General features: G+C 42.4%; 1 protein-coding gene across 10 annotated transcripts in view; it reads left to right on the top strand.

Moving 5' to 3' along the window:
• Positions 1-26240, top strand: part of COL27A1 (collagen type XXVII alpha 1 chain) — a 216149-nt gene that overhangs the window by 41675 nt on the left and 148234 nt on the right. For 9 of the 10 annotated variants that reach the window (XR_015051287.1, XR_015051288.1, XM_085855095.1 and 6 more), the window contains exons 4-9: positions 2289-2342; positions 2844-2897; positions 13928-13981; positions 17458-17511; positions 23906-23950; positions 24297-24350. Coding sequence is in view for 8 of the 10 variants with exons in the window: in XM_085855095.1 (XP_085711221.1) it covers positions 2289-2342; positions 2844-2897; positions 13928-13981; positions 17458-17511; positions 23906-23950; positions 24297-24350 (315 nt within the window). In the remaining 2 variants the exon portion in view is untranslated. The remainder of the gene's footprint in view (positions 1-2288; positions 2343-2843; positions 2898-13927; positions 13982-17457; positions 17512-23905; positions 23951-24296; positions 24351-26240) is intronic. The other variant, XM_085855093.1, reaches the window with a different exon arrangement.

Below are 26240 nucleotides of genomic sequence, written 5' to 3'. Positions count from 1 at the left end.
AGCTAAACACAGACAAGGGTACCTAACAGATCATTTGGGGGGGCAGGAGGGGGGGAGAAGAATCTTCTCGCTCACCAGAGAGTAGTCGTCTGTGAAGTGAAATGGTCCTGAAATGTGTGCATGCATGTCACGTCCGTCGCCAGCACCCAGCCTTGCCGTGAACAGCCTTGAACACCAGTCGATGTCTGGGAGGGCACTGAGATCGTCTGTCGCGGGTTTAGACCCTGGTGCTGCGAGATGGGCAGCTTCTCACACTTCACAAAACTGGTGATGTCCAGTGACCCACACGGTCCGTCGGTGACTGACCCACGCCTCACACATTGGTGACCGACCTGTGCCTCACTCGTTGTCAGCGCTGCTCACACCCACACGTGCACCACATGCTCGCTTGCTCAAGCACTGGGAAGGACGAATTGTCTCATTGGCACTGGTCAGACACCCACACGCGCACTGCATGCTCGCTTTCTTCTCCTTTTTTGAGCACTTACACCCGCTTTCTGCTCGCTTCTCACGCTTACTTCTCTCGCCCTTTTCCTCTCACTTATCTCGCCCCAGAACGGACCTCCAATTTGTTTTATATCTGCGGGCCATCTCGGCGGGTGCAGTCCGCCCCAAGCTCATCCCATCCCACTTGCACACGGTTACGATGATGACCAGTGTGCTCTCAAAAATGGCGGGCGTCGGCGCTCGTGAAAAAACATGTGCATAAAAGTTGCTGAGAAGAAATAAGGGCGCGCGTCAGAGCTTGCGAAAGAAATGCTGAGGAAAAATATGGGCGGGCGTCAGAGCTCGCGAAAGAAAAAACCTAAAAACTCGCATCTGTCGTAAAAAAAAAAAAAAGCTTCCCATAAGAGAGGGGGATCTATTCTTTACCCTTCTCAACGCATCAAATTTAAAATCCCATTAGACATGGGGATGGGGCTAATCTGAACATGCATTTAAGGAAATAACTGTCTGAGGACCTGGATGTGTAGATGCATTCATCAAACCGGATTCTGAAATCCGTAACAATATGTTGGCCCTTTACAAGGAACATCAATGCAGGAGGAGGCCATTAGGCCCATCAAGCCTACACAATGGTTGTCAACCTATGATTGTCTGCTCTATCCTTTTTAAATGCTGTGCTGTTAGCAAGTAGAGAGCTTCCTAAGCAAGGAAGCAGAATGTACCATATTTTAAAGTCTTTGGGAGGATTCAGTCAGGGTCATGTTTGAACCATCAACCTCCCAAACTCAGAGCAGATGCTCTAACATTACGCCAACAAACTTTCGTACATCATGCGTGAGTTACAGCTTCATGGTTTGCCGACAGTGGGAAGTATATGATGACTTCAAAAAGGTTACAGATCTCTCGAGGTAAATAAAATATATTTTCTTTTACAATTCCCCCAAAGACAACTGTCTGAATTTTTTTTTTTGAATATATATTTTGAATTTCAACTTTATCGGACACATTGTCTGGCAGCCAGAATTATTTGATTTTTTTATCCGGGTTCTTATTTATTTATTTATTTATTTATTTTGAATAAGGCTCACTTGACTGCACCTGGATGAATTTGAGGGTAGTGGAGTAGTAGCTGAAACCCGAATCCTATCCAGGTTCCTCCTGATGACTTAATCTTTGCTTTTTGCTTGTTCGAGTTCCTTCTGATGACTCCAATGCAGGACTGTACCTACAGTATTTCATCTTCTTCCATTTTATTTGAATTGAATTTATTTTTTTATCCCATTCTGAATTAAATTGAATAATAATAAACGTCATAGGTCAATGTCAAGTGTCCGATCAAAGCGGGGTTACATCAAAGTGGGACATCTTGGTTCCCGGTCATCACTGCCAGCAGTTATAAAGTGGCAGTTGTAGTTATGTCTATTATTAATTACATAACACACCAGTACACAAACAACACACAAAACAAATCCTGTCGAGGGTCTGCAATCTCCGATTGCTCGTTTACTTGTTTATTTTTGTTTTGAACTTTGTTTAAATACACTGAGATGCAAAGATGTCACCGCTCTCAAAACCTCGTGCAGGTCTGTAACCAGATAGAGTCAGTGAAGCCTCCATTAGGCATAAATAGTCATATACTAACCAAGATAATTGTTCAACTTTTACCTTATAGTGTTTTTGTATCCTGTTTGCTTTCTTCACAACTTAAAAGTAGAGCATCACATGGCACGGCACAAAATATCAGTATATCACATGGATGGACCAAACTTACTGTTTCAGTTGCAGCCCAGATTCCTTTATTTACCCTTAATGATCTCTTTTTTTCTGCTTTCCTTCTCCAGGGACTCCCAGGGTTTCCAGGAATCCCAGGCCTTCCAGGAAAACCTGGCCCCAGGGTAAGATTATTGCAGTCTTTGGCATACCTTTCCTGCGGTGTGTGTGTGTGTGTGTGTGTGTGTGTGTGTGTGTGTGTGTGTGTGTGTGTGTGTGTGTGTGTGTGTGTGTGTGTGTGTGTGTGTGTGTGTGTGTGTGTGTGTGTGTGTGTGTGTGTGTGTGTGTGTCAATATAGCACAATGTGGTAATGTATAAAGTTTCATAGATTGTAAATCTGGAGCTTTAAACTCGCCTCTTCTCATTGTTTACTTGACTTGACTACTTTACCACTGATATTTTCTGTGAGAACATTACTGATGTCAGAATAACCTTCCATTGTATCCAATGTGCATTTCCTTCTGTTTTTTTCTCTGACACCTTTTGATCTCTGCCTTCTTTTTTTGTATCATCCAGGCATATGTGTCAGTGTCCGTGAATTCACTTTCTTTTCTTTCTTTATATTTGGTTTATGATGCTTTGAGTTGAGGCAGAGTGTTTACATTCTGTGCCAAATCCATACCCAGGGGCCACCAGGACCACACGGAAACCCGGGCATTCCTGGAGACGTTGGGCCTCCGGTAAGTTTTGCAACATAGTGATCTTTTATGATCTCTCTCATTATTTATGGTAACATCCCACTGATCTCTGACACAACGAGCAAATAAAGGGTTCAATTTGCAGGTCACTGTTTTAGGGCCACGGAGCAGATGATTTCATCCCTCATCCTTTGGAAGCCCAAACTATTAATATTGAAGCATGGTAAGAAGGTGTCCTACCGTGACATTATTGTCAGACACAGGTATTCAGGCCAGTGATATTCCGATGATGATGACCGATAGAGACGTCTGGGAGGGGGTTGTGAAGTCTGTCTCGGCCATGGCTGCAAGATGATGATGATGATAATGATGATGACGATGATGATCTCATAACTGTTTGTCTGTTACTTTTAACACAAAGTGATACATACAAACCAATGAAATGGTAAATCCTTTTAAGATGTCACGAGTTATCATCACATGTTAAAATATACTCTTTAACAATTTCCTCAAGGGTGTGCGTTATTTGACAGTCTTCAAGGACTATGTTTGGTACATGTGACCACCCCAGTAGTAACTCGTGTATGAACATGAATAACACCACATAGGCGGGCTTGGATTTCTTGCAAAGTATGTTACGGACTTGCCTCTGCGCCTAGGTTTACTTTGTGCCAGTTGCAGCACATGCGTCCAAATGAGCAGCAGACGGAATCCCCACTTGCTGTCATATGGCCTCAATTTTGTTGAAGTAGTGTTGTGTCTTCTTAAGTACAGAGCTCCGAGCTCGCTATAGCTTTCCTGGAATTGTTCCAGCGCTCCAAAAGGGTGCAAGTTCTCAGCACCCGATGAGAGCAAGCTAAGTGATGTATATCTTATACTTTCTTTGTTTCTTGAATTCCTTAAACAAAATGAACCTCATCGATCAGCTCAAACTTGTTCTCTACACATTTCCCACTGCCACCTCAACACAAATTTGGTGAGGTGATTTATACTTGGTAATTAGAATGTTCCCAGTTATCATCATCATCATCATCATCATCATCATCATCATCATCATCATCATCAGGCATGTCACTGTCACAACGTTGCCACAGACACGACAGATCTCCATGCCAACCTGTCCTCCACCGATCTAGTAACCTCGTCCCATGACAATCCCAAGTAGCGGTGCAGTTGTGCTGCAAGGGTATGTACCAAGTTATGATGGAGTTAAAATACCTTATCAAGAAATTGCTTCAGATGTTCATCATATTTTTATTTGTCATTTATCCAACCGATGAGAAAACATTGTGTGGACCAAAACAATGTGTGATTATGACTGATACGGCAATTGAAAATCTAGGGATTGTAATCATGATAATAATTATTAATGATTATACACAGGTATGTTGAATTGGTGAATGTCTCCTCTTGGATCCCATTCCCTGAGGGCTCAAAAAAGGGAACAAGACCAGATGAGACTTCATCTTTAGAATTGTGTTGATATTGCAGTGTTTACAAAACAGCACTCTTGGCAATTTTGTTTTACATATAACTCTTTCAACTCTCTATTCTTTTCTCATTTTTATCCCCCGCCGCGTGGCGGAAGGGGGATATTGTTATCACCCGGGTCGTCCATCCGGCTGTCCGTCTGGCTGGCTGACTGGGCGTCAACATTTATAGCTGTGAGTGCGATAACTCATAAACTGTTCGCCATATCGATTTGAAATTTGGGTCACACATGTACCACCTGAAAAGGAAGAACCCTATTGATTTTGGGCATGGCCGGATCCAAGATGGCCGACTGGGGCGGCCATCTTGAAAAAAATGTTTCTTGTAATAAATGGAAAACCGCTGATCTGATTTCATTTATTTTTCAATGGTGGGGGATTCTCCATCTCTGATGGTATATTCTGTTCCATCTGATCCATGCAGTATGCATCCATGCAGTAGCTCTTTCATGAGATTTGACTATCGATACAAACAAAAAACATAAAACCTTGCCCCACTGTCCGACTGTGAGTTCATACCCTGGGTTACCTTCTTCTTCCATGAGCCTCAATCTTGTTGAGAGAGAAAAAATTGGAGGAGTAGGGTATATACACTATTTGAAGGGTGAAACAAAAAATCCTGCATTAAAAAAAGACAAACATTTTCCATAAGATGAGGAAAATATACCATCAGAGATGGGGAATCCCCTGCCATTGAAAAATAATTGAAATCAGATCAGCGGTTTTCCATTTATTACAAAAAAAAATTTTTTCAAGATGGCCGCCCCAGTTGGCCATCTTGGATCCGGCCATGCCCAAAATTAATAGGGTTCTTCCTTTTCAGGTGGTACATGTGTGACCCAAATTTCAAATCGATATGGCGAACAGTTTATGAGTTATCGCACTCACAGCTATAAATGTTGACGCCCAGCCAGCCAGCCAGCCGGATGGACAGCCGGACGGACGACCCAGGTGATAACAATATCCCCCTTCCACCACGCGACGGGGGGTAATAAAAACAGGGTGCAAAACACTCATGCACAGAGATGGAAACTCCAAAGAGGAAAAACTGGAAAATTGGATGTGATTTGGGTGGAGTTAACGAAGGTAAAAAGATCATGGTTTTGGATTGGGGATGATCTGAGATGGTGGTGAACAGTTGGCTTGAAGACCTGGAGGGAAGAATGACATTAAAGAGGATGTGGAAGTTGATTCCACAGGTGGGGGAAAAAAGGAACAAATGAGTGGAGATGAGCAGTGATCCTGGATTTAGGTCGTTTTACCAGAATGGGGTTGATGCAGAAACCTGGGGGGGGGGGACATGGAAGGAGCAGAGGGTGCAAGACCAGAAAGGAGGCGGTAGAAAACAGAGAGACAACCGACCTATCTGCGATAGTGAAGTGTTAGAACCAAAGATTCAGCTTCAGTGCATGAGATTCCAATGATCTTAAAGGCCTTGGTTTTCACAGCATCAAGCTAAACAAGATGTGAGGCAGGGGAGCCAGCCCAGAATGGAGAGCAGTACTCCATCAATATGCGGATGATGGTCTTGTAGGTGGAAAGCTCAGATGTGCCAAGGAAGGACTTTGTACAACAGAGGATGCCCAGTCAGTGGCTGGCTTTTGAGACGAACGTTGAAATGTGGTTTCCCCAAGAAAGATTGTGGCTCACACTGAGACCCAGGAGTTTGAGTGACTGAACCTCCCCAAAAGAATTGTTAAGGAAGTCGATGGGGAATTTGCCAGATGGTCCTTTCGGAGAGAGATAGTGAATGTGATATTTGTCATGATTGAAAGACATATTCCAAGTGCTTGACCAGCTTGTGATGTTTTTTTCAAGGTCTGAAGAGAGGGAAGAGGTTGTTTAAAGGATGAGGGATGTCATGGCAGATAGTCAAGTCATCAGCAAACATATAAAGAGGATTTTTCTGAGAATCAGAGAGCTCATTGATGAAGATGAGGAATAAGACAAGGTATGGAAGGAATTCCGTATTGCGAACTGGTATCAGAGAGTGGTACAAGAGGTTCAAGGAGAATGGAAGTTGTCAGAAACAGTAGAGTACCAGTTGACCAAGCTGAAGTGCAGCAGACGTTGAACGAGTGCATGAATCATTTCAACAAAGTCCCAGAAAACCAATTTGACGTGCATCCAGAGAACCAGGACGACCAACCATCACTGAACACACAATTTTGCATGAAAGATTGAAACTTTATGCCTCAAAGGTGCAGAATCTACAGTAACTCAAATCAAATGACAGACCAAAATGCAAGGTGTTTGCCTTAGAAATACTCAGTCGCAAAGACGTTGAGGAAGATTACTTTAAAAAGGTTGAAGCATGCTTTTATGCATCGAGGAAGGTCAACCAGCACAATGTGAGGACCTGAGGCTAAGAAAACCCCCACTTGGTCATTGAACACATACGCGACTGTCCAAAAGTCAGTGTGTGGTGTGGCCTTCTCCATGACCGCTTGGTGGATTCGTTGTTCTTAGCGGAGGAGACAGTGACATCAACAATTTACATGAACATGTTGGAAGGAATCGCCTTCCCACAAATTGAAGACCTGCAACCCGATATCATTTTTCAACAGGACGGTGCTCCTCTCATTGGGCCTTACTCATACGAGCTGTCCTGAATGAAAAATTTCCAGGTCACTGAATTAGCTGAGACAGACCAACCGCCTGCCCCCCACAGTCATTAGACATAACTCCCCCTCTTGATTTTTTAGCCGCGTCGCATTGCGAACGCTGGCTCTAAGAGAGCTCCGCGTTGTTCTTCTTGTTGTTCTTCTTCTTCTTGTTCTTCTTCTTCTTGTTCTTCTTCTTCTTCTGCTGATGGCAAAACCTTTAGGACGCGGCTCTTGTTTTCTTTAAGGGTTTGTCAAATATGTTATCCACAACACAAAGGTGACAAACCTGCAGAATCTTCTTTCTTGGATCACAGCTGTATGCGCACTGGTGGGCGCAAACATGCTGAGCTGAACATGGCAAGAACTTGTGTACCGTCTTGATGCCCTATGCATGACAAATGGAGCTCACATTGAAGTGTATTGATGGTGTGCACAGAACTGCATGAGTTTCCGTATCATGTCAACCAAAGGGTATTGTTGTATCATTTGTGGTTCCAAATATATTAACAACCAAAGTTGTCCGTATCTTTTTGGAACACACTGTAAGTCCAGAGAGACGGCCCTGATGTCATGTCTTACATTGAGGGCTTCCATCCATTGCTAGGTGAGTAGAAGCAGCATGTCCAAAGTGGAAGCACCAAATTGGTGATCTGAGATTAGGTTGTTGGAGAAAAGGAGGGTTTTCATATCAACTGCAATGATAGATTGATTCCATGACCTTGTTGATGATTGTAAGGGCAGTTGAGAGGTCTGTAGTTGAGAGGATTCGTTTTTGCACCTTTTTAGCTGACCTGGACTTTAGTCCCATGAGCTTATACGCTCAAGCAGCATCCATCGGTGAGTGAGTGAGTCAGTCAGTCAGTCTGTAAACACTTATCATTATCATTTGAACCAAACACACGATTTTGATTAAACTTGGCCACAAGCTTCATATCTGATGCCTAATGAAGGTTTATTGACCACATCAAAATCTGAGCTCATTCAGGGGATCTACGGTGGTGGGGAGGGGGGTTGGCCTCCCAAAATACATATTTGCTCTCTTCTCCGAAACTACACACACAATTTCGATGAAACTGGACCATAACCTTCATCACCCGTGATGTACCAAGTGCCAAAGTTTGTTCATGACATGAAAAAAACAACAGGGTCTAGGGGGTTCTGCGGGGTGTTTGAGCCCCCCAAAATAGGTATTTGTTCTCTTTTCAGAAATTACACACTTGATTTCAATGAAACTTGACCACAACCTTCATCACCCATGATGTACCAAAGTTTGTTCACGGCCTTAAAAAAATCATGGTTCAAGGGAGTCTGCGGGGGATTTGAGTGACTGCTCCTGATCCAGGTGAGCTTCAGGATGTGTGGTCCTATTTTTATGTAGTGCATTGATGTTGGCAGATTTCCAAGCAGATGGAAGATGACCTAACACAAATGAAAAGGTGAAAAGGGCAGAGAGGGGATGTGCAAATCCAGCAGAGCAGGTTTTTAAGACACGTGAACTGATGTCACGCAGTCCAGTAGCAGAGTCGGATTCAAGGGTTGAAAGAACCTTCTCCACCTTCTCAGGTGCAAAAGACACGGAGTCCAAGAGCAGATGGGTACTACATGGAAGGATTGATATCAAGTGTGAGGGGTTGGAGAAATGAGATTTGGAAGCAAACATAGAATTGAGGCATTCAGCCTTCTCATGAGCAGAGTCGGCCATGGTGCCATTTGAAGCAAGGAAAGGGATGGAAGGGTTGCATCCACCAGAGACAGACTTAACAAGGTACCACCAGGTTTTAGAGGATGAAGACAAGTTTGTAAGTTCATTCTTGAGGTTGGACAGATGTTGTTTTCCGGCTCTCCTGAGAGTAAACACACACTTGTTTCAGACTTTTTGGAAAGCACCGAGATTGCCTTCGGACGGATTTGCCTACCAGGAAGAAAAGGCAAGTTGTTTCAGAGCAACTGTCTCACCACAGGATTCAGTGTATCATGGGCAGGAAGCAGGATAAGAAAATAATTGAAAACGAGATGGGATTAATCTGTGCATGAGAGAGACCAGGATTTTGTGGAAGAATTCCCAGGCTGAGTTAACATCAGGGGCAGTAGATATGGGAGACCAGTCCTGAAAGAATGATGGCTTCTTGCAGTTCCTGCCAATCTGCTTGAGTGAAATGCCAGACTTGCCAGCATTGAGGCATTTCTGTGAGAATAGCCAGAGATATGTTAACTTTCACAAGCATATGATCAGATGAACCAATTGGAACAGAGGAAGAGCAGGTGACGAGGTGACGTTTATAGGAAAGTTAATCATCACCAAGTCGAGAAGGGAGGAGTTCCCATTTAGAGACATGTACAAAAATTAATATTGAACACAATAAGCAAGAGAATTAATGAACAGGAAAAGAGATGGAGAGAGGCTCAAAGGAAACACTGCAACCTGAAAGTAAGACGGTTGGATTAGGAACAGTTAACGGGGTAGTACGGTTTGTGGGTAAGGATGGGGTGGGTGGGGGTGACATGAGATGATGGTACGTCACGTGCTTAAAGCCCTGTAGGTAAGAGTGGGGTTGAACAATCTATGGAAGGCAATTCCATAAATGGGAAAAGTAAGGAACAAAAGAGTTGATGTTTTCAGTCAACCTGGATTTTGGAAGTTTAACCAGGAAGTCGGTTACTGCAAGAATGCGTACTTCGTGGAGTGGATGAGGAGGGTCGGAGGGCTGAGGGCAGAGGGAGTTAGAGGAGAGGTGGTTAAAAAAAACAAAAAAACAGAGAGGTCACTGTCCTACCTGAGATGTGAGAGCAGCAGACCTTGCTTGTGCTTCAACCTCATTGCAGGAGATTTCAATATTGGAGAGAACAAAATCCATTCATCCTCTTCTTACATATAATTATCCAATCCAGTATTCATACTATTTCCTGCACATTGGTGTTCCTGAAGCATGGAATACACTGGGTAGTTTACCATTGCCTTTGCCAGGAGTAGACATTGTAGGAAATATGGAATTTGCTCAGGGTTCCAGCACACAATGTCTTAGTCATCGCAAGACACCATGGGATCTTTTATGTCCTTCGAGAATCAATTGACCAATAGTCCAGCTATATAGAATCATGGGAACATGACTTGTGCATGAAGTAATTGGAAACTGCATTCATGTCTTCTTTGCATTCACTCCACAATCTTTTGATGCTGGCTGGCTATGAGAAGCCTAGGCCCTTAATTTAAACCATCCGATGGTAAATCCCCTTGGGGTAATTTGGCTAGTTGATACCACAGTTTGGAGCGTGAGGCTTCCTAATTTATCACGTAAGCTCACCCATTCTTCCCAGACATCCGTCATTTGGAAAGAACGCATCTCTCATTTCTGAAACTATGAAAGTTACACTTAAGGAGAAACAACATAATATTCTCCATCACAGTTTGAAAGATTATAAATAGAAGGCACAAAGCTTGCATGTACTGTTGTATGGTTTTCTTTTGATCACAAATGGTCACATAGCTGATAATGTGTCCTGGATCATTGGTGTCATGCAAAATTTTGAGGGACTGGAGCCCTGCAAAAATGTCTGCCATGACTTAATCGCCAGATCTACCATCATGTCAAGTTTTATCATGACACTAACCATTGGAGTCCCAAAAATGAGTGATAAATGCAATACAAACATTTTACCATGATAAACAAAAGATTAACACTCACACCCACTTAATCTCACAAGTCAGAATCCTCTTTTAACAAAATTTCAGATCAGTTAGTCTTTACTCTCTAACCGCCATTTTTTGACAAAAAGAAAAAGATAGTTTTTAAAAAAAATTAGTACCATTTGACAAGGGCTGACAGGATAGCCTAGAGGTGTGTACACTCGCCGCTGAGCTGTCGAGCTTGGGATTGAATCCCAACCCAGCTATAAACTGTCATCATGGTGTGTCACAGGGTGATTCAACAATGCGTGTGCCCGCCCTCGGATGAACGATAAAATGGGAGTCCTGTCTGCTGGCATTAGTTATTTTGTTGTTTTTCACATTAGTTGGTCTCTTTCTTGGAATTGACAAAAGAAGATAAAGCTTTGGGACCAGAAAAACATCCAGGTTTATCAAAGGAGATTGCAAAGCAGATATGCATGATGTTAACATATTGTGATGGTTGGGACATCACCTCTGCATAACTCTGAGAGGACGGTGTGTCTTTAAGAGACCACGATTGCCAGTCGCCCCAGAACTTCCCATGGGATCCCACGCCCAGAGTTGTGTTACCATACACAAATGTCCGAGGCGAGCGGGAATCGTGCCGATGGTTATGTAACAGACCTTAGTCAGTTAGCCGAGCAGAACCAACGTCACATAACTGCAGCTGAGATAGAACTTAGATATCAAATCTGAGCTGGCCAAATGACTCAGCAGTCGTATGCCGCCATCAGAACTGACAGAACAAGTCAGGACACAGTTTCATAAAGAAAGGGCCTTCAGTTGCAGGAACAAATATGCAAGTATTGCCAATGGCAGGCCAAACAAGTTTTTCACTGGGAGATAAAACAATGGAATGACATATATGTACAACGATTACGGCATGTATACCTTTCACCTCATCCCATACGTGATAGACCCGCCTTTGGAATCTTCCCAATGACAACACTTCATTCAGTACAATATGCCGGCATCATGCATCTGATGTAGAAGGGAGAGATGGGTGATTGGCAAAGAATGATGAGATGAATGATTAGTGACGAAGATGAGTTGAGATTGTAAAAAATAGATGGGGACAGAACGGACCACTTGTTACCAGGTTCTGACTGAAACCGGGACCCTGCCCCCGTGCTCCATTCCCCTCATGCTCTTTGCACAGCTGGAGCACCAGCTACATCACACCATGGAGCAGTGACTTCACTCATGGCGCGTATCTAATGCGTCTCCTGTCAGAGATCCCGAGCATCGTAGATGTGGCAGGGGGTCCAGTGCGGACCTATCGGACATGGGAAAGCAAAGATGTGCAATCATTAGGAAATGGAAAGATGGGTAAATGAGAAGGTGAAAAGATAAGGAAGAAAGCGAAAGGACGGAGACAAAAGATGCAGGAAAGAATGAATGAAATGAAAGAAAGGTGAATGAATATGATCACAAACTAAAATTACAAACTGGTCCAAAACGTGGAACATGTCTTTAAATCCTGACAAATCTCACACTCTCACGATGTCTCACCGAAATGACCATTTGGAACCCCCCCGCAATCTACTTTCTCAACAATCCTCCTGAAGAAGTCCTTTATTTCAAGCTTCTGGGTCTCACTATCTGCCATGATCTTTCCTGGGAAAGCCACATTTCTAACCTGGCCTCCAGAGCCAGTCGCAGACTGGGAATCCTCCGTCGTGCAAAGTCCTTCCTCGGCCCACCTGAGCTCCTGACCATGTACAAAGCTTTCGTCCGTAGCCTGATGGAGTACTGCTCTCCCCTCTGGGCTGGTGCTCCTGCCTCTCACCTTTCTCGGCTTCACGTTGTGGAAACCAAGGCATTTTGGATCATTGGTATCTCCCACGATGAGGCTGAGTCTTTGGGCCTCTCACTCTCTCACCACAGGCAGGTCAGTGGTCTTTCTGTCTTCTGCCATCTCCTCTCCGGTCTCGCCTCCCCTGCTCTGTCTGAGATTTGTCCCCACCATATTTCCGCAGGGCACTCAAGGTCCGCCAACAACCCCCTTCTGATAAAACTACAAAAATCATGAATTACTGCTCACCTTCACTCTTTCATTCCTCTTTTTCCCCGCCTTTGGAATAAGCTCCCTCACTCTGTTCAATCCCATTCTTCCCTCCAGGCCTTCAAAACAGCTATTTACCACCACCTCTTATCGTCCTCCATTTAAATCCTTGATCTTTTCTACCCCCCCCCCGTCAATCCACCCCAAACCCACCTCCTTCAAATTCCCTGCTTTCCTGCCTCAAAGTCCCTGTGGTGTCCATCTTGTATACCCCATGTTCCCTGTCCCATCCCTCTGCCTTCCACAGATCTCCTAATATACCTGTTGCTCACTGTTTTCTCCTTCCCAAGCCCCTCTTGTCTCATGCCCCCCACCCCTTGCTGTGCGTTGTGTGTTAGCTCTCATATGAGCCTTGACAACGTATCCAAAAAAAAGAAGGTGTGTTTCTTTCTATGTCATGGCAATCAATTGAATTGGCTACAGGTGGACTCCAACCAAGTTGTTGAGACATCTCAAAGATGATCAAAGGAAATTGGATGCACCTGAGCTCAATTTGGAGTCTCATCGCAAATGGGTTGAATACTTATTGACTCAAGATATTTCAGATTTTCATTTTTTATTAATTTGTTAAAGAAATTCTGAAAACATGTTTTCACTTTGGGATTATGGGGTATTTTGTGTAGATCGGTGACAAAACATCAATTTAATCCATTTTAAATTGAGGCTGTAACCCAATAAAATGTGAACAACTCAAGGGGTGTGAATACTTTCTGAAGGCACTGTACCTTTGCCATTGAATGCAGTGCCCCCTGTAGGTTAAAGTAGAAAGTTAGAATTTGTTCAGTGTACCAGCAATAGCTCGCCTACTCTTCACAAAGGACACCGTTTGATCACTAACGTCCACCAACTATTTCTGCAGGCGGGATTCCCGGCTTAACGTCCATCAGAAGGTTGGCGCAGAAATTGATGCCTTGCCTTGTCTTCAAAACACCAGGGTGACAGTTCATAGCAAAGTCAGGATTGAAACCCAAGCTCGACAGCATAGAGACGAATGTGCATGCTTCAAGATTATCCCATCATCCCTTTGCAATCCCTCTGAGCATATACTAGGACTTGATTCAACAATCTAATGGTAGTGGCAGCATACATCTCATGGACTTTAAAAATGATTTTTTGTTTGTTTGTTTATTTGTTTTATCATTACGCTTCATGTAAAGTTGTGAATGTTTGTTTCTTCCTTACTTATTTTTATGCTCCTTCATGTACCACCTTGCATTCCTATGGATGGAATTCGTCAACTCAAGGGGCCACGAGGATATCCTGCCTCACCTGCGCACAAAGGCTGCAAAGGAACGAAGGTTGGTCACTTACTTGTATTATTGCTTGTTGTATGTGAGTACCTGACTCATTGTGAGTACCTGAGTAGAGGAATTATGCTATTGTCCATTCACTTAATTTTTGCACTCCCTTGTGTGGACTTACGGGATGTTCATTTATTACTTACTCATGTAGGGGGAGGATGGAGGTTAAATGGAGAACATTTGAATTGAGTCAAGGAAGATAAGAATGTATATAATGTGGGAAGAGTAGTGAGAGACAAGAAACAGTTGGGAGGAATTTGTAGTAAGTGGCTGGTGGGAGTTGGTCGGGGGAAGGAAGGTTGGGGAGGGCATTATGGACTGTACAGAACAGTGAGAGCACTTTGGTGTTCGATTGAGAAAGGGGGGGGGGGGTGTTCAAATTAATTTACCTGCTATAATTGCCCATGTAATAAATATTTGGCCACTTAGACCAACGACAACATACAAGGGTCATCTCATTATTTGCTTGAGAGGAACTGCTATATGATTGATGTGGCAGCATGTTTAGGATGACGAACGAGCAATCTGCTCAATCAATGAGTAGACTGTGGTTCAGATCATCTTTCAGGATGGAGAAGTTTAAAATTCCAAACCAATGAAGCAACCATTCAACCAATACAACAATGAACCGTCTGAATGAAATTAAATCCAGAGAGGTATGCCATCGAAGATTTGATATGGCAAACAAAATGTGATTCAAATCACATATGACGCATGCAATTTTTTATTTTTTTCCTCTTGTCCTTTTCCTGATTAATCAGCTTAAGGTGGTTTATTTTAAGCAGCACATGACGACAATGAACATAGTCAACCGGCTAAAATATCATCCACCACTTTCACATTGCACATGCAAAGTAAATGAACTTGACAACTGATCCTCAGTGCAGTACAGTACAATATTGTACACTAATCTCGCTAAATAGCTGATTCAGTGGTGTAATGGTTCGAATGTCTGCTCTGATTTTGGGCTCTCTGGGAGGTCAGTGGTTCAAAGCCTTGCTGAGTCATACCAACGACTTTATCTTAATTTTTTTGAATGGTACGTGCTGCTTCCTTGCTTGACGTTCTGCATTTAAAAGGATACAGCACAGATAAACAATGCTGGAAAGGCAATGGCAAACCACCCAGTACATTCATTGCCAAGAAACTGCTTTGGGTACTTCATCAGCACCGACGCTCTGGAAAGACGATTGTACATCAAATCAATACCTCTAAATATCGATTTTGTAATTAGCATTTGAATGTCTTCATGTATTATTTTGGGGGAGAATAAACAGTGAACATCCAATTAATCCATTACCAATCCTCCTTTTTGTTGTGAGTAAAAGAACATCATGGATGATGTTGAAGTTTGTTTGTTTTGCAACACTTTCATCATTTGTTCCAGATATAGAAGTTGCTGTTAGGCTGGCAGGATGGCCTCGAGGGAGGCACACTCGCCTCTCCCCTGGGTTTGAATCTCAGGCCAGCTACGCACTGTCATCCTGGTGTCTTGGAGGCAGGGCAGGGCATCAGTGTGTGTGTGTGTGTGTGTGTGTGTGTGTGTGTGTGTGTGTGTGTGTGTGTGTGTGTGTGTGTGTGTGTGTGTGTGTGTGTGTGTGTGTGTGTGTGTGTGTGTGTGTGTGTGTGTGTGTGCTGTCCCTTGGATGGATGTAAAACTGGGCATCCCATCTGCCAGCATCTGTTGGTGGATCTTAAAGATCCCATGGTGTCATTTGTGAAGAGTCAGCAAGCTATCACTGGAACCATGAATAAATTCTAAATTGCTGCTCTAACCTGCAGGGGGTGTGGCATCAGTGTCACAGCTGTGTCCTCAGCCAGTGATGCTGCTTGCAGTCATGTGCTGCATATGAAAGAACTTCCTGTTAAAAAAAAAACTGTACATCCACCAAGTACATGGATACTTGAGAAATTATTTCTTCTCTCCAAGGTTAACAATATAAGAGCCATTTTAACTTTATTAAGATGAAGTCCAGAAGCAGTCAAAGTCAAAACACATTTGCTACATATTTTCGTCCAACTATTCCATGCACCAAACACACCTGCTCTGCTCACACCTGTGTCCAGCTCGTGTCTGTGCTTACGACTGGTTTGCCAGTGTTTAGGTTTTTATTCAAAATACTTTGGCCAATGTGAGTTTTCTGCATTCTTGCTATTTCACAAAGCACAAGTATTACTACCAAACAATGGCATTGGTCATTGTGATTTCACTTCCAATAAAACAAAGGCGATTGTTTGTGTGATCGATCACCTGTGCAGATTTCTCAGGTGGAGCCATATTCAAAAAATAGAGGCAAATTGTTATTTTTATTAATTAATTGGTGTTAAACAATGGAATTTCAAAAACGAAAAAAACAATGGAGTTTCATAAACACTCAGAATTACTAGATCTTATCATTATATTGATTTTATTTTTATTCTTAAGTTAGCTATGTCCTTTACGTCTTTGTTATCATTCAGAAATGTGATATTAAGCTGTGAACGTAACTTTCTTTTATATTTGACACCATATCTACTCCACAGTTATTTCCTTTGCCAATGAAGGTGGACGGAGGTTATATTTTCAACCCTGTCCGTTTGTCTGTCTGTGAGCAGGATATCTCAAAATGTTATGGGTGGATTCGTAGAAAATTTGGTGGACAAGTTGAGTGTATGACGAAGATGAATTCGTTAGATTTTGGAGAAGATCCGGATCTGGATAGTATAATTTTTAAAGTGATTCTTCAACATTGAGAGATATGGCCAAAAACGACATATTACAGGATATCTCAAGTTCTGGACTGATTCAGACTAAACTTGGACAGGTTGGGTGCATGACAGGGAAGAATTGATTCGATTTTGGTGAAGATATCGATGCGGATACAATAAAAAAAATTTTTAGGTGATTCTTCACAATTGAGAGATTGGGCCAAAAACGACATATTGCATGATATTTCGAAAAGTTATGGACGAGTTATGACAAAACTTGGTGGGTGAGTTGGGTAGGTGATAAAAACAAGTCGTTTCCATTTTGGTGTGTGACACGGACGTATTGTCCGGATCCAGATCCGGCCTATCAGTATAATACAAAATGTAAACTGTTCAGCCTGGTGGAGGTATGCGCTCTCTGTTGAGTAACCTTCTAGTTTGCTTTGTGATGTTTCCCTTCATTCGTTCACTTATCACATTTTACATTTGCATGAAAGGCTTGTAAAGTGTATGATTCCTTATAAATAGACTGAAGAAATAACACTGAAGTCAAGTTCTTGGTTCTTATTTGCTTTTCATATTGCATTTCTACTTTTCTTTGCCGTCTTATCGTCCATGCTGGAATCTTTCCACTTTTCCCGTTTTATTCTTCCGGTTACTTTGAAGTTAAAAATAGCAAAAATATTGATGATAAGGAATTGTACACTGTCGTTGCCAAATGCAAATTTTCTTTGTGCACGTTTTACATCTCGACCCCTCCTCTTGTCGATGCCATCCACCCCCAGGGATATCGTGGCACTGTTGGACCTCCTGGCACCAGTGGCTCTGGAGGTCAAAAGGTAGTGTGTATCGTCCCTCCCGCAAGCACTTTGACCATCCTTGTTCTTGAATATATCTCATCTTCACAGCAGCCCGTGCACATGGTAGCTCACAAATAATGTGGATCAAGCACATGGTAGCTTATGTAGAAGATAGCACACCAAGCTGGAAGCTCACCTGAACTGTCGTTCGATGTAGTTAGTGGCTCACATAGGTGGTGCCTCACATAGGTGGTGCCTCATGTAGGTTGTGGCTCACATAATATGTGGCTTATGTTGATGGTAGCATGCATACACGGTATCTCACATTGATGACGGCTCACATAGGTAGTGGCTCGTGACCTCACGTAAGAGATGGCTCGCACAAATGGCTCAAATAGACAGTGGCTTAAGGCCCTGTCACACCTTGACGATTTAGCCAGCGTATGCCTGACGTATGAAAAATTTGGCTAAAACGCTGGCACACGTCGAATACGTTATGGGTAAGTTTGTATATGTTAAGAGCACGCTGGCATACATCGTAGTACGCTGGCATATGTCATAGTACACTGGCATATGTCGTAGTACGCTGGCATATGTCATAGTACGCCGAGCTGTTAGACAAATTTTCCATGCTTGAAATGTTTTTGACGTATGCCAGCGTATGACTCACAGTTCCGCATAACGCTGGCCATAAGTTGTAGGCACGTTACGCAATCGTTGACACACATCGACACACGTTACTTGTAAGTTACTCATAAGTCGAAACACGTCGAGGTAATGTTTAGCGTACTCAAAACTTATTTCTAACCTATGAGTAATGTGTTGTAGGCACGTTACGCAATCGTTGACACACGTCGACACACGTTACTTGTAAGTTACTCATAAGTCGAAACACGTCGAGGTAATGGTTAGCGTCAGTGTTCCAGACTCCCTGGTTTTTCTTTCTTCGGTATGACGGTGATGTTGACACTTCAATTTCTAGTGCGGTTATAATATATTATAATTAAAAGGCTGCTGCTCAACGATTTAAATCATAACCGCACTAGAAATCGAAGTGTCAACATCACCGTCCTTCCGAAGAAAAAAAAAAAACGGTAAGTCTGGAACACTGACGCTAACCATTACCTTAACGTGTTTCGACTTATGAGTAACATACAAGTAACGTATGTCGAAGTGTGTCAACGATCGCGTAGCGTGCCTACAACTTATGCCAGCGTATGTGGAATGTGTGTCATATGTCGAGTCGAGTACGTCGAGAAATTTTCAACATGCTGAAAATTTCTCGACGTACTTGGCGTCCAATGACATATGCCAGCGTACTATGACATATGCCAGCGTGCTCTTAACGTATACAAAACTTACCCATAACGTATTCGACGTGTGCCAGCTTGGTTCGGCAAATTTTTCATACGTCGGCATACGCTGGCTAAAACGTCAAGGTGTGACAGCGGCTTCACACTTCGATGTCTAGTGCGGTTATGATTTGAATCATCGAGCCTATTAATAGCCTACGCCACATCATCATCGGCGATACGCTGCCGCACGCTATGCATAAGTTACACTATTGTTGGGCTTAGGTTGTGAACGCCGACAACACGCTCAGCATTTGTTGGTATAAGTTATCTATATGTGATTGAAACGTTCTGTGTACGTTACTAATACGTTATGCATACGTCCAATACGTTATTATACGCCCAAAACAAAAAAATGCATCAATAGTTCAGCGTACGCCAACGTTTTACATACATTTTGATACCTTGCCATACGCTGGCTAAAACGTCAAGGTGTGACAGCCCCTTTATCATGGACACATTGGCTCATTTCATTACAACAATCTTATCTACGAGAGTGGAAATGTGGAATGAAATGTTTGTGTTTGAACATTTCTGACTTTGAATTATACTCATGTCATATTCACGTATTTCAAATCAACACTAATTGTTTCAGCTCATGTAGTTATTGTTTATCATGCAGATGAATGTACAACAAAAATTATTGCAACTTTTTATGGAGGAGCTTTCAATGCACAAGCAGATGGAACAGACTTAATGAACCTCTTCAAAAATAGCTTTATCCATGATGAGAGCTTTCATCTGCAAAGCAACAGGACAGCGATTTGCAGTCAGGTTTCTCTTTGCTTCAAAAACCAAACCCAGGCAGAATAACTTGGAGGGTAACTATCACTCACCAATCATTCAGTGAGCAATCGGGCTTGGGTTTTATTTATTTTACTAATGATCATTTTAGATCTTGGCAACCTGTCAAATTATTTTCGTCTTAACAGGATATATGTATCACAAGGCTGATGATCTCCGTGCATCCTTATTTGTGCAATCATTTAAGAAATACCTCGAGAAACCTCTAAATGATATTTCAGGCTTTTCAGAGCTTGCCCCTTATCATGACATGTACCGTTGTGGGTCAAAAACACCAACATTTACATGAAACTGAATCCAAAGCACCTTTTCACTCCAAGCCACTACTCGTCTACAAGGGGGGGCACTCTCTGAAGTTGTTCAAAAGAAGGAGTCGCTTGGAAGTTCGGAGCAAGTTCTTCAGCAATCGAGTGATCGATGATTGGAACGGTCTACCACAGCAGGTTGTATAATAATGTTTGCTCGCTCGGTCCAGTTGTTTAAAATGAAGTTGGACAAGCACTGGTGGTGGGAAATATTTAACCTTAACTAAACAAATGTACGTGGGTTAGGTTTTGCTGAAGCAGATACCAGGGACTACAGGAAACTACCTCATGTCCTGCAGCATGATGACAATAATGATCATGATCATGATCATGCTGATATTTAGTTGGCTGCTGTAGGAAGTGGGATTCAAACTTGTAATGCCGGCATAATTCAAGAAAATTGCGACAAGTGCTGAGATTTAATCGAGACACTGAATAACTGACCAGTCCATGATATTCGAAGATAAACTTAAATCAGATCTGATGATAAACTTCAATCAGCAGACTCGGATTACCACAGATATCTGGCGAGCAGATTAATTTAACCACACCATTGAGCCATGGGTTGTCCAGCCCATAGAGCACAAGATGAGTCTTGAAGTGCTCCTCTTATTCCCAGCCATGTGGTACTTCCCACACACCAGACCCTCTCTCTGAAGACCACCAATAATTTTTCCATTTCAAACCATCAGATATACAGTGAAATGTGGAGTACCATTTTGATCAATTTCTGTTATAATTCACGATTTTTCCTTTCTGTTTCCTCATGGTGCGGTTGGGAAAGGGGAGCGATGACACATGACTTCAAGTCAGGTTGCTTTATATCAGGCACGCGTTGGACAAACTGTATTGCACTTTTATTTTTTGTTTGGTTTGAGGGACTTTTGAGGACGCCACCTTTTCACAGGTAATATTTTGGTGCCCATCCCAAGTTGCCCTGACGACATTAAGAATGGACCACTTTGTGGACTGGCATCAAGTGTGACCAGATGCAGATGGGACATGAAAATGACAACATTTCTGAAGGCTATTGATAAGCCAGCTGAGCGTTTTACTGATGACTCAATAGCGACGCGGTAAGTTTCACAAGACTCACTAAGTTTCCAAAAGCTGAGAATCTCAGTCCTGCTATCTTGAAGGTAGATTTAAACCCACAACCTTTAGGATCTCAGTTCATTTTTGTCACCACTTGGCCACCAACTAATCTGGGACAAAGTAAAATAAGGATTCGAGATGGGAAAATGAAGAAGAACAAGTTTGATAAAAGGATGATGTCAGGGAAGAAAAACAGATGAATCAAATCATAGGGCAAGGGAGTTGAGGAAAATGGTGTAAAAGAGGAGCGTATATACTAGAGAGCATATATGGGAAATAGCAGGGGTCAATTCCACATTTTAACCTCCGCCACAGAAGGTGAAGGAGGTTATGTTTTCACCCCTTTCTGTTTGTCTGTGTACAGGATATCTCAAAAAGTTGTGGACGGATCTGGATGAAATCTTGTGGACAGGTTGGGTGTGTGACAAGGACGAACTGATTAGATTTTGGTGAAGATCCAGATCTGGATCCGGCTACGAGAATTTTAAAGTGATTCTTCAACATTAAGAGATCAGGCCAAAATGATATATAGCACAATATCTCCAAAAGTTGTGCACAGATTCCGATGAAACTTGGTGGATGTGTTGGGTGTGTGACGAGGAAGAATTGATTCAATTATGCTGAAGATCTGGATCCGGATCCGGATATAATAAGTTTTAAGTAATTCTTCACCATTGAGAGATCGGGCCAAAAATGATATCGTACTGTATAACATGATATTTCAAAAATGTATTGGGCCTGATATGTTCTCGTGGATCAGGCATTACATGGCAGAGGTATGCGCTCTACCGAGTGCCCTTCTAGTTACCTTATGTGATATATCTTTGGAACCTTCATCTACCACCTTTTTGCCAAGTACTTCACAGAATTTATTTCTTTATAACACATTTATTTACAGTAACGTAAAATCGACTCCAGCCTCTTGCTAAGCTGAATATGATAGCTACAAAGCACCTTGTTGGCCAATGAACTATTGCTGACCTGGTTTCCTTACTCAACTCTCACATGCAGTTCTTAGCCTGCATCGTGCATTGGCATGAGACCTGGCAAGAGAACAAAGACTATGTTCGTTCAACTGATTACGCTCCATAGACTCTGGAATCGGAAGAGTCAGTTGTGACCGGAAGAATAATAACCACATAAAATAAACGTCTCTTCAAATAGGCGAGGAAGTGGGATTGTAAGAAAAATGTAATCAATATCCACTATCTAATTTGAGAATTGCAATTGAATCATCCAATCATGCAGAAGACACTGCATTATGAACATCACCTGTTATTTGTGAGTCTTTGTCTCATTGCCATGTCTGACTGCAGTTGTGATTCCAAATTAACAGCTGGCCACATTGGCCTGTGAAAGCCATCGATCATCAGTAAATCCCTGGCCTCACATCACAATTGAAAAACTCGAACGGCACCCGGTGGAGTGCATACCTCCGCCAAGCTGACCAGTTTACGTTTTGTATCTAACTGATAGCCAGATCTGCTTCTGGATCTTCACCAAAATCGAATCTATGCATCCTTGGCACATGCCCAACCTGCCCACAAAGTTTTGCCCGAATCCGTCCACAACGATTTGAGATATTGTGTTATATATCATTTTTGGTCCTCTCACTCAATGGTGAAGAATCACTTTAAAAGTTCTTAGATATGGATCTGGATCTTCACCAAAATCTAATCAATTCCTCCTTGTCACACACGCAACCTGTTCTCATAATTTCGTCCAAATCCATCCACAACTTTATGATGTATCCTGCTCGAAGACAGACAAGGAGACAGGGGTGAAAACATTACCTCTGTCTACCTTCAGTTGCGCAGGTAACAAGGGTGATTGTACATTTTAAAAGTCCAATATTTTTTGGTAAACATATGTAGATTGAAGTCCTCATTAGCAATTACATATTGGACTGAGATTCGCTCATTAATTCCTCCTGCTGGTTGCATCATCACTGAGGGACAGTCATTGCTGCTGCACACGAAGGCAGGAACTTGTAAATTTTTTCAGGATGCCGGCATTAACTCACCGACTCCTCATCAAAAGACTCTGATGGATCTTCAACATCCACCAATTAAATTGTGGCAGTCGGGATACCCGGATTAACGTCCATTCAAGGGACAGTGCACACATTGACGCAACACCCTGCCTGTGAAACACCAATCTGACAGTTTATAATCAGGTAGAGAATAGAACCTAAATAAGACAGCTCAAAGATAGGTAGGCTACCTCTGAGCTATCCTATTAGCTGCTGAAGAATGTGAAATGATTTATATCACAGTGAGAGCAATTCCTACTTGAGTAGTGTCATATGTTCCCATCTTGAGTCATGTCTGCAGATCAAAGTTATTTCATGTTTTGTGCCCTTTCTTCATTGCAGAAAATACTTTTTAGCAGTGTGACTGATTGTGGAGTTAAAATATGTGACTAACCACATCTCTCTCTGCAAACAACCACTATTTATATGAAAAAGGAGTTTGATATGGATAATCACATTGTACAAATAAGCACAGGTCTCAATACAAATTTTCACTTCATAAATGTCCAATCCTTTCTGACTAACTTGAGAATGGAGCTTGAGTAATTCAAAATTTTTTGCATTGTCCCCCACTGGTGTGAGTTTGATTCCCACACTCCTGTGACCGAATGATTAGTTCTTAGGTCGTAGTAGTATACTTTGACGACTTGCTACTGATGCCATGCTGCTATGTTAAAGCTCAGACAGCAATTCGCAGCCACCACCACCACCACCAATCCACTCTGTACAAATAACCACTACTGTAGGGAAATGGTGCTTTATACAAATAACTACACATCTCCAAAAAATAACCACACCTTTTTGTACTAAAAGCTGTCTTATTCTACCCCCCATTTGTCTATCAGGGACACAAAGGATTTCCCGGTCCTCGTGGAGTTCCTGGAAGTCCGGTAAGATTGCAGTGAAGTCACTGAACAATGGAGATAAAAACCAAAAATTCAGAATTGAATTTGCCTTCCTATACAAGGTAGAACACAAGTGAATTAAAAAAGTCGCCAAGATGAATCAAGAGGTGAGAATGTGGGACAAATGTAAATGGAACATTTGGCTTCACTGCCTTAAAGAATAGCATGCTTTGTAGTTAGGATGCACAATCAGTACCTGCTGTGACATTCCATCCAGTACCACCACCGTGTACACTTTCGTCCTTTTTCTGCAAAAGTGCACAACAGTGTGACCTTCCGGTAATACACCTCTGATTGATTTTCCATTTCTTGTCTTTTTACTTCTCTGCAGGGCATCGTTGGAGAATCCGGGAGCCGAGGAAAGCGGGGTTTTCCTGGAAGACGGGTACTGAAAACGATTGGTCATATAAAGGATAAATTGTAAGGGGGTTAGGAGCCATTTGTGGTTCGAGGATGTTCAGACGTTCAGAGGCATTTTTGGGTTGAAATGTTTTGTGTTTTGCTCGATTTTCCATGGAGTAGAAGTGGAGATGTTTTTTATTCAAAATGCAATTTGCAAAGTGAAAAGTTCATCACCTCCACCACCGGAGGTGGACGGATGTTATATTTTCACCCATGTCTGTTTATTTGTTTGTCTGTGAGCAGGATATCTCAAGAAAGTTAGAAACTGATTCGGATAAAATTTGGTGGACAGCTTGGGGCTGTGAAAAAGATGAATTGTTTAATATTGGTGAAGATTCGGATCTGGATCTGAATGCTAAAATTTTTTAAATGAATCTTCACCCTTGAGAGATAGGGCCAAAAGCTATGCTCTCATACCTCTTTTAGCGGATGAGATAGGTTCTTGAGACTTGTCCGCTCAGCAAATGATCCATAAAAAGAGGTCTTCATAACATGGTGTCTATGGAGATGCATTCCTGACAGTGTTAATTCTTACCTTATAAATGCTAAATGACAGCTTCCTTTGGTCATTAAAAATACAGCATGTGATTTTATAGATATAATGAAGACTTTGTTAACATAAATAACACATGACACTAAATTTAACAACACTGACCAGTTAATTATTTTGAGCTTGCTGTCTTGTACGTACACCACCGCTGCTTCGGTCCCACTGCCCACCTACTCCTCCTTCCTGGCAATGGTGGGAGACGAGAGGGAGCAATTACTCCTGGGAAGCAGTTACGCCAGACTGTGGCCCATTATCCTGTGAAGCTTCAGGTTTATTCACAAAGAAGGCATTGAGGGTTAACTGTCTAGCCTTCGTCTTCATGTTGCGAAGCATCTCCATAGAGGGGGCAAAACCGTTGAACATAATTTCACCGAACTCCTGTGCTTCGCTCCGTATCAGGGTCATTTTCGGTGACAAGCTCAAGTGCATCACATAACATCCTGTAGGCAGCACTGAAAGTATTTTTATTGAGGATTTTTTTCTGGTTCAGTATCTTCTGCGTCTTTGGCCCTTTGATTAGCTCTGTGTTCGTCAAGCTCTTGCAGCTCCTCATTTGTTAAACGATTTCCATGTGATGTCAGCAGGCCACATCATCAACATCTACCTCGTCAAGTTCAGCTTGACAGGTTAGGTGTGTGACAAGGATGAATCAATTCGATTTTGGTTAGGGTTTGGATGCAAATCCAGTCGATCAGTGGGATATAAAATGTAAACTGTTCAGCTTGGTGGAGGTATGCGCTCTACCAAGTGTATTCTTGTTTACTTCTGTACCGTGTATCACATTAACTCCACAGGACTAACTTATTGCTTGCAAGCATATGATGTTTTGTTTATGTAAATCTGTTACTTGTATTTGTGGTACATGATGGTGGTTGCTGCTACCATGTTGCATTCAGCAAAAACAGTTTCCTGGTGCATTTGCAATTTTCCAAATGGCACGCCATGTCGAGGCCACAGCACGGGCCAGTCGTGATCACCAACGTTGCATCAACAACCAACATGCTCTTGCTTCAGGACAGAATCATTATGTTAAATGGTGGATTAAATGTATTTTCGAATCATTAAGCTGTAATACTTCGATATGGGTCTGGTGAGTTGTCTGCTGTTTTACTAGACAGTTATTATTTGAGCAGGGAGGAGGGGAAGATGGGGGAAACGGGGAAAGCAAATTTGGTTATTTAATTATCCCCATCTATAACAGCCTTGCTTGTGCTCTGTTTAGTTTTGACATGGCCACGACTGCCAAGCAACATAATCCCCTTGCCAAATATCCCTCCCACTCCATCTACCGAAACAAGAAAAACCATCTGTTTGGTGTATTTT

Source organism: Eptatretus burgeri, chromosome 14 (assembly GCF_056783735.1).
Source record: "Eptatretus burgeri isolate ZD-2024b chromosome 14, Ebu_testis_v1, whole genome shotgun sequence".
NCBI lineage: Eukaryota > Metazoa > Chordata > Myxini > Myxiniformes > Myxinidae > Eptatretus > Eptatretus burgeri.
The sequence above is the reverse complement of the archived record's forward strand: the minus strand, read 5'-3'. Positions and strand labels throughout refer to the sequence as shown.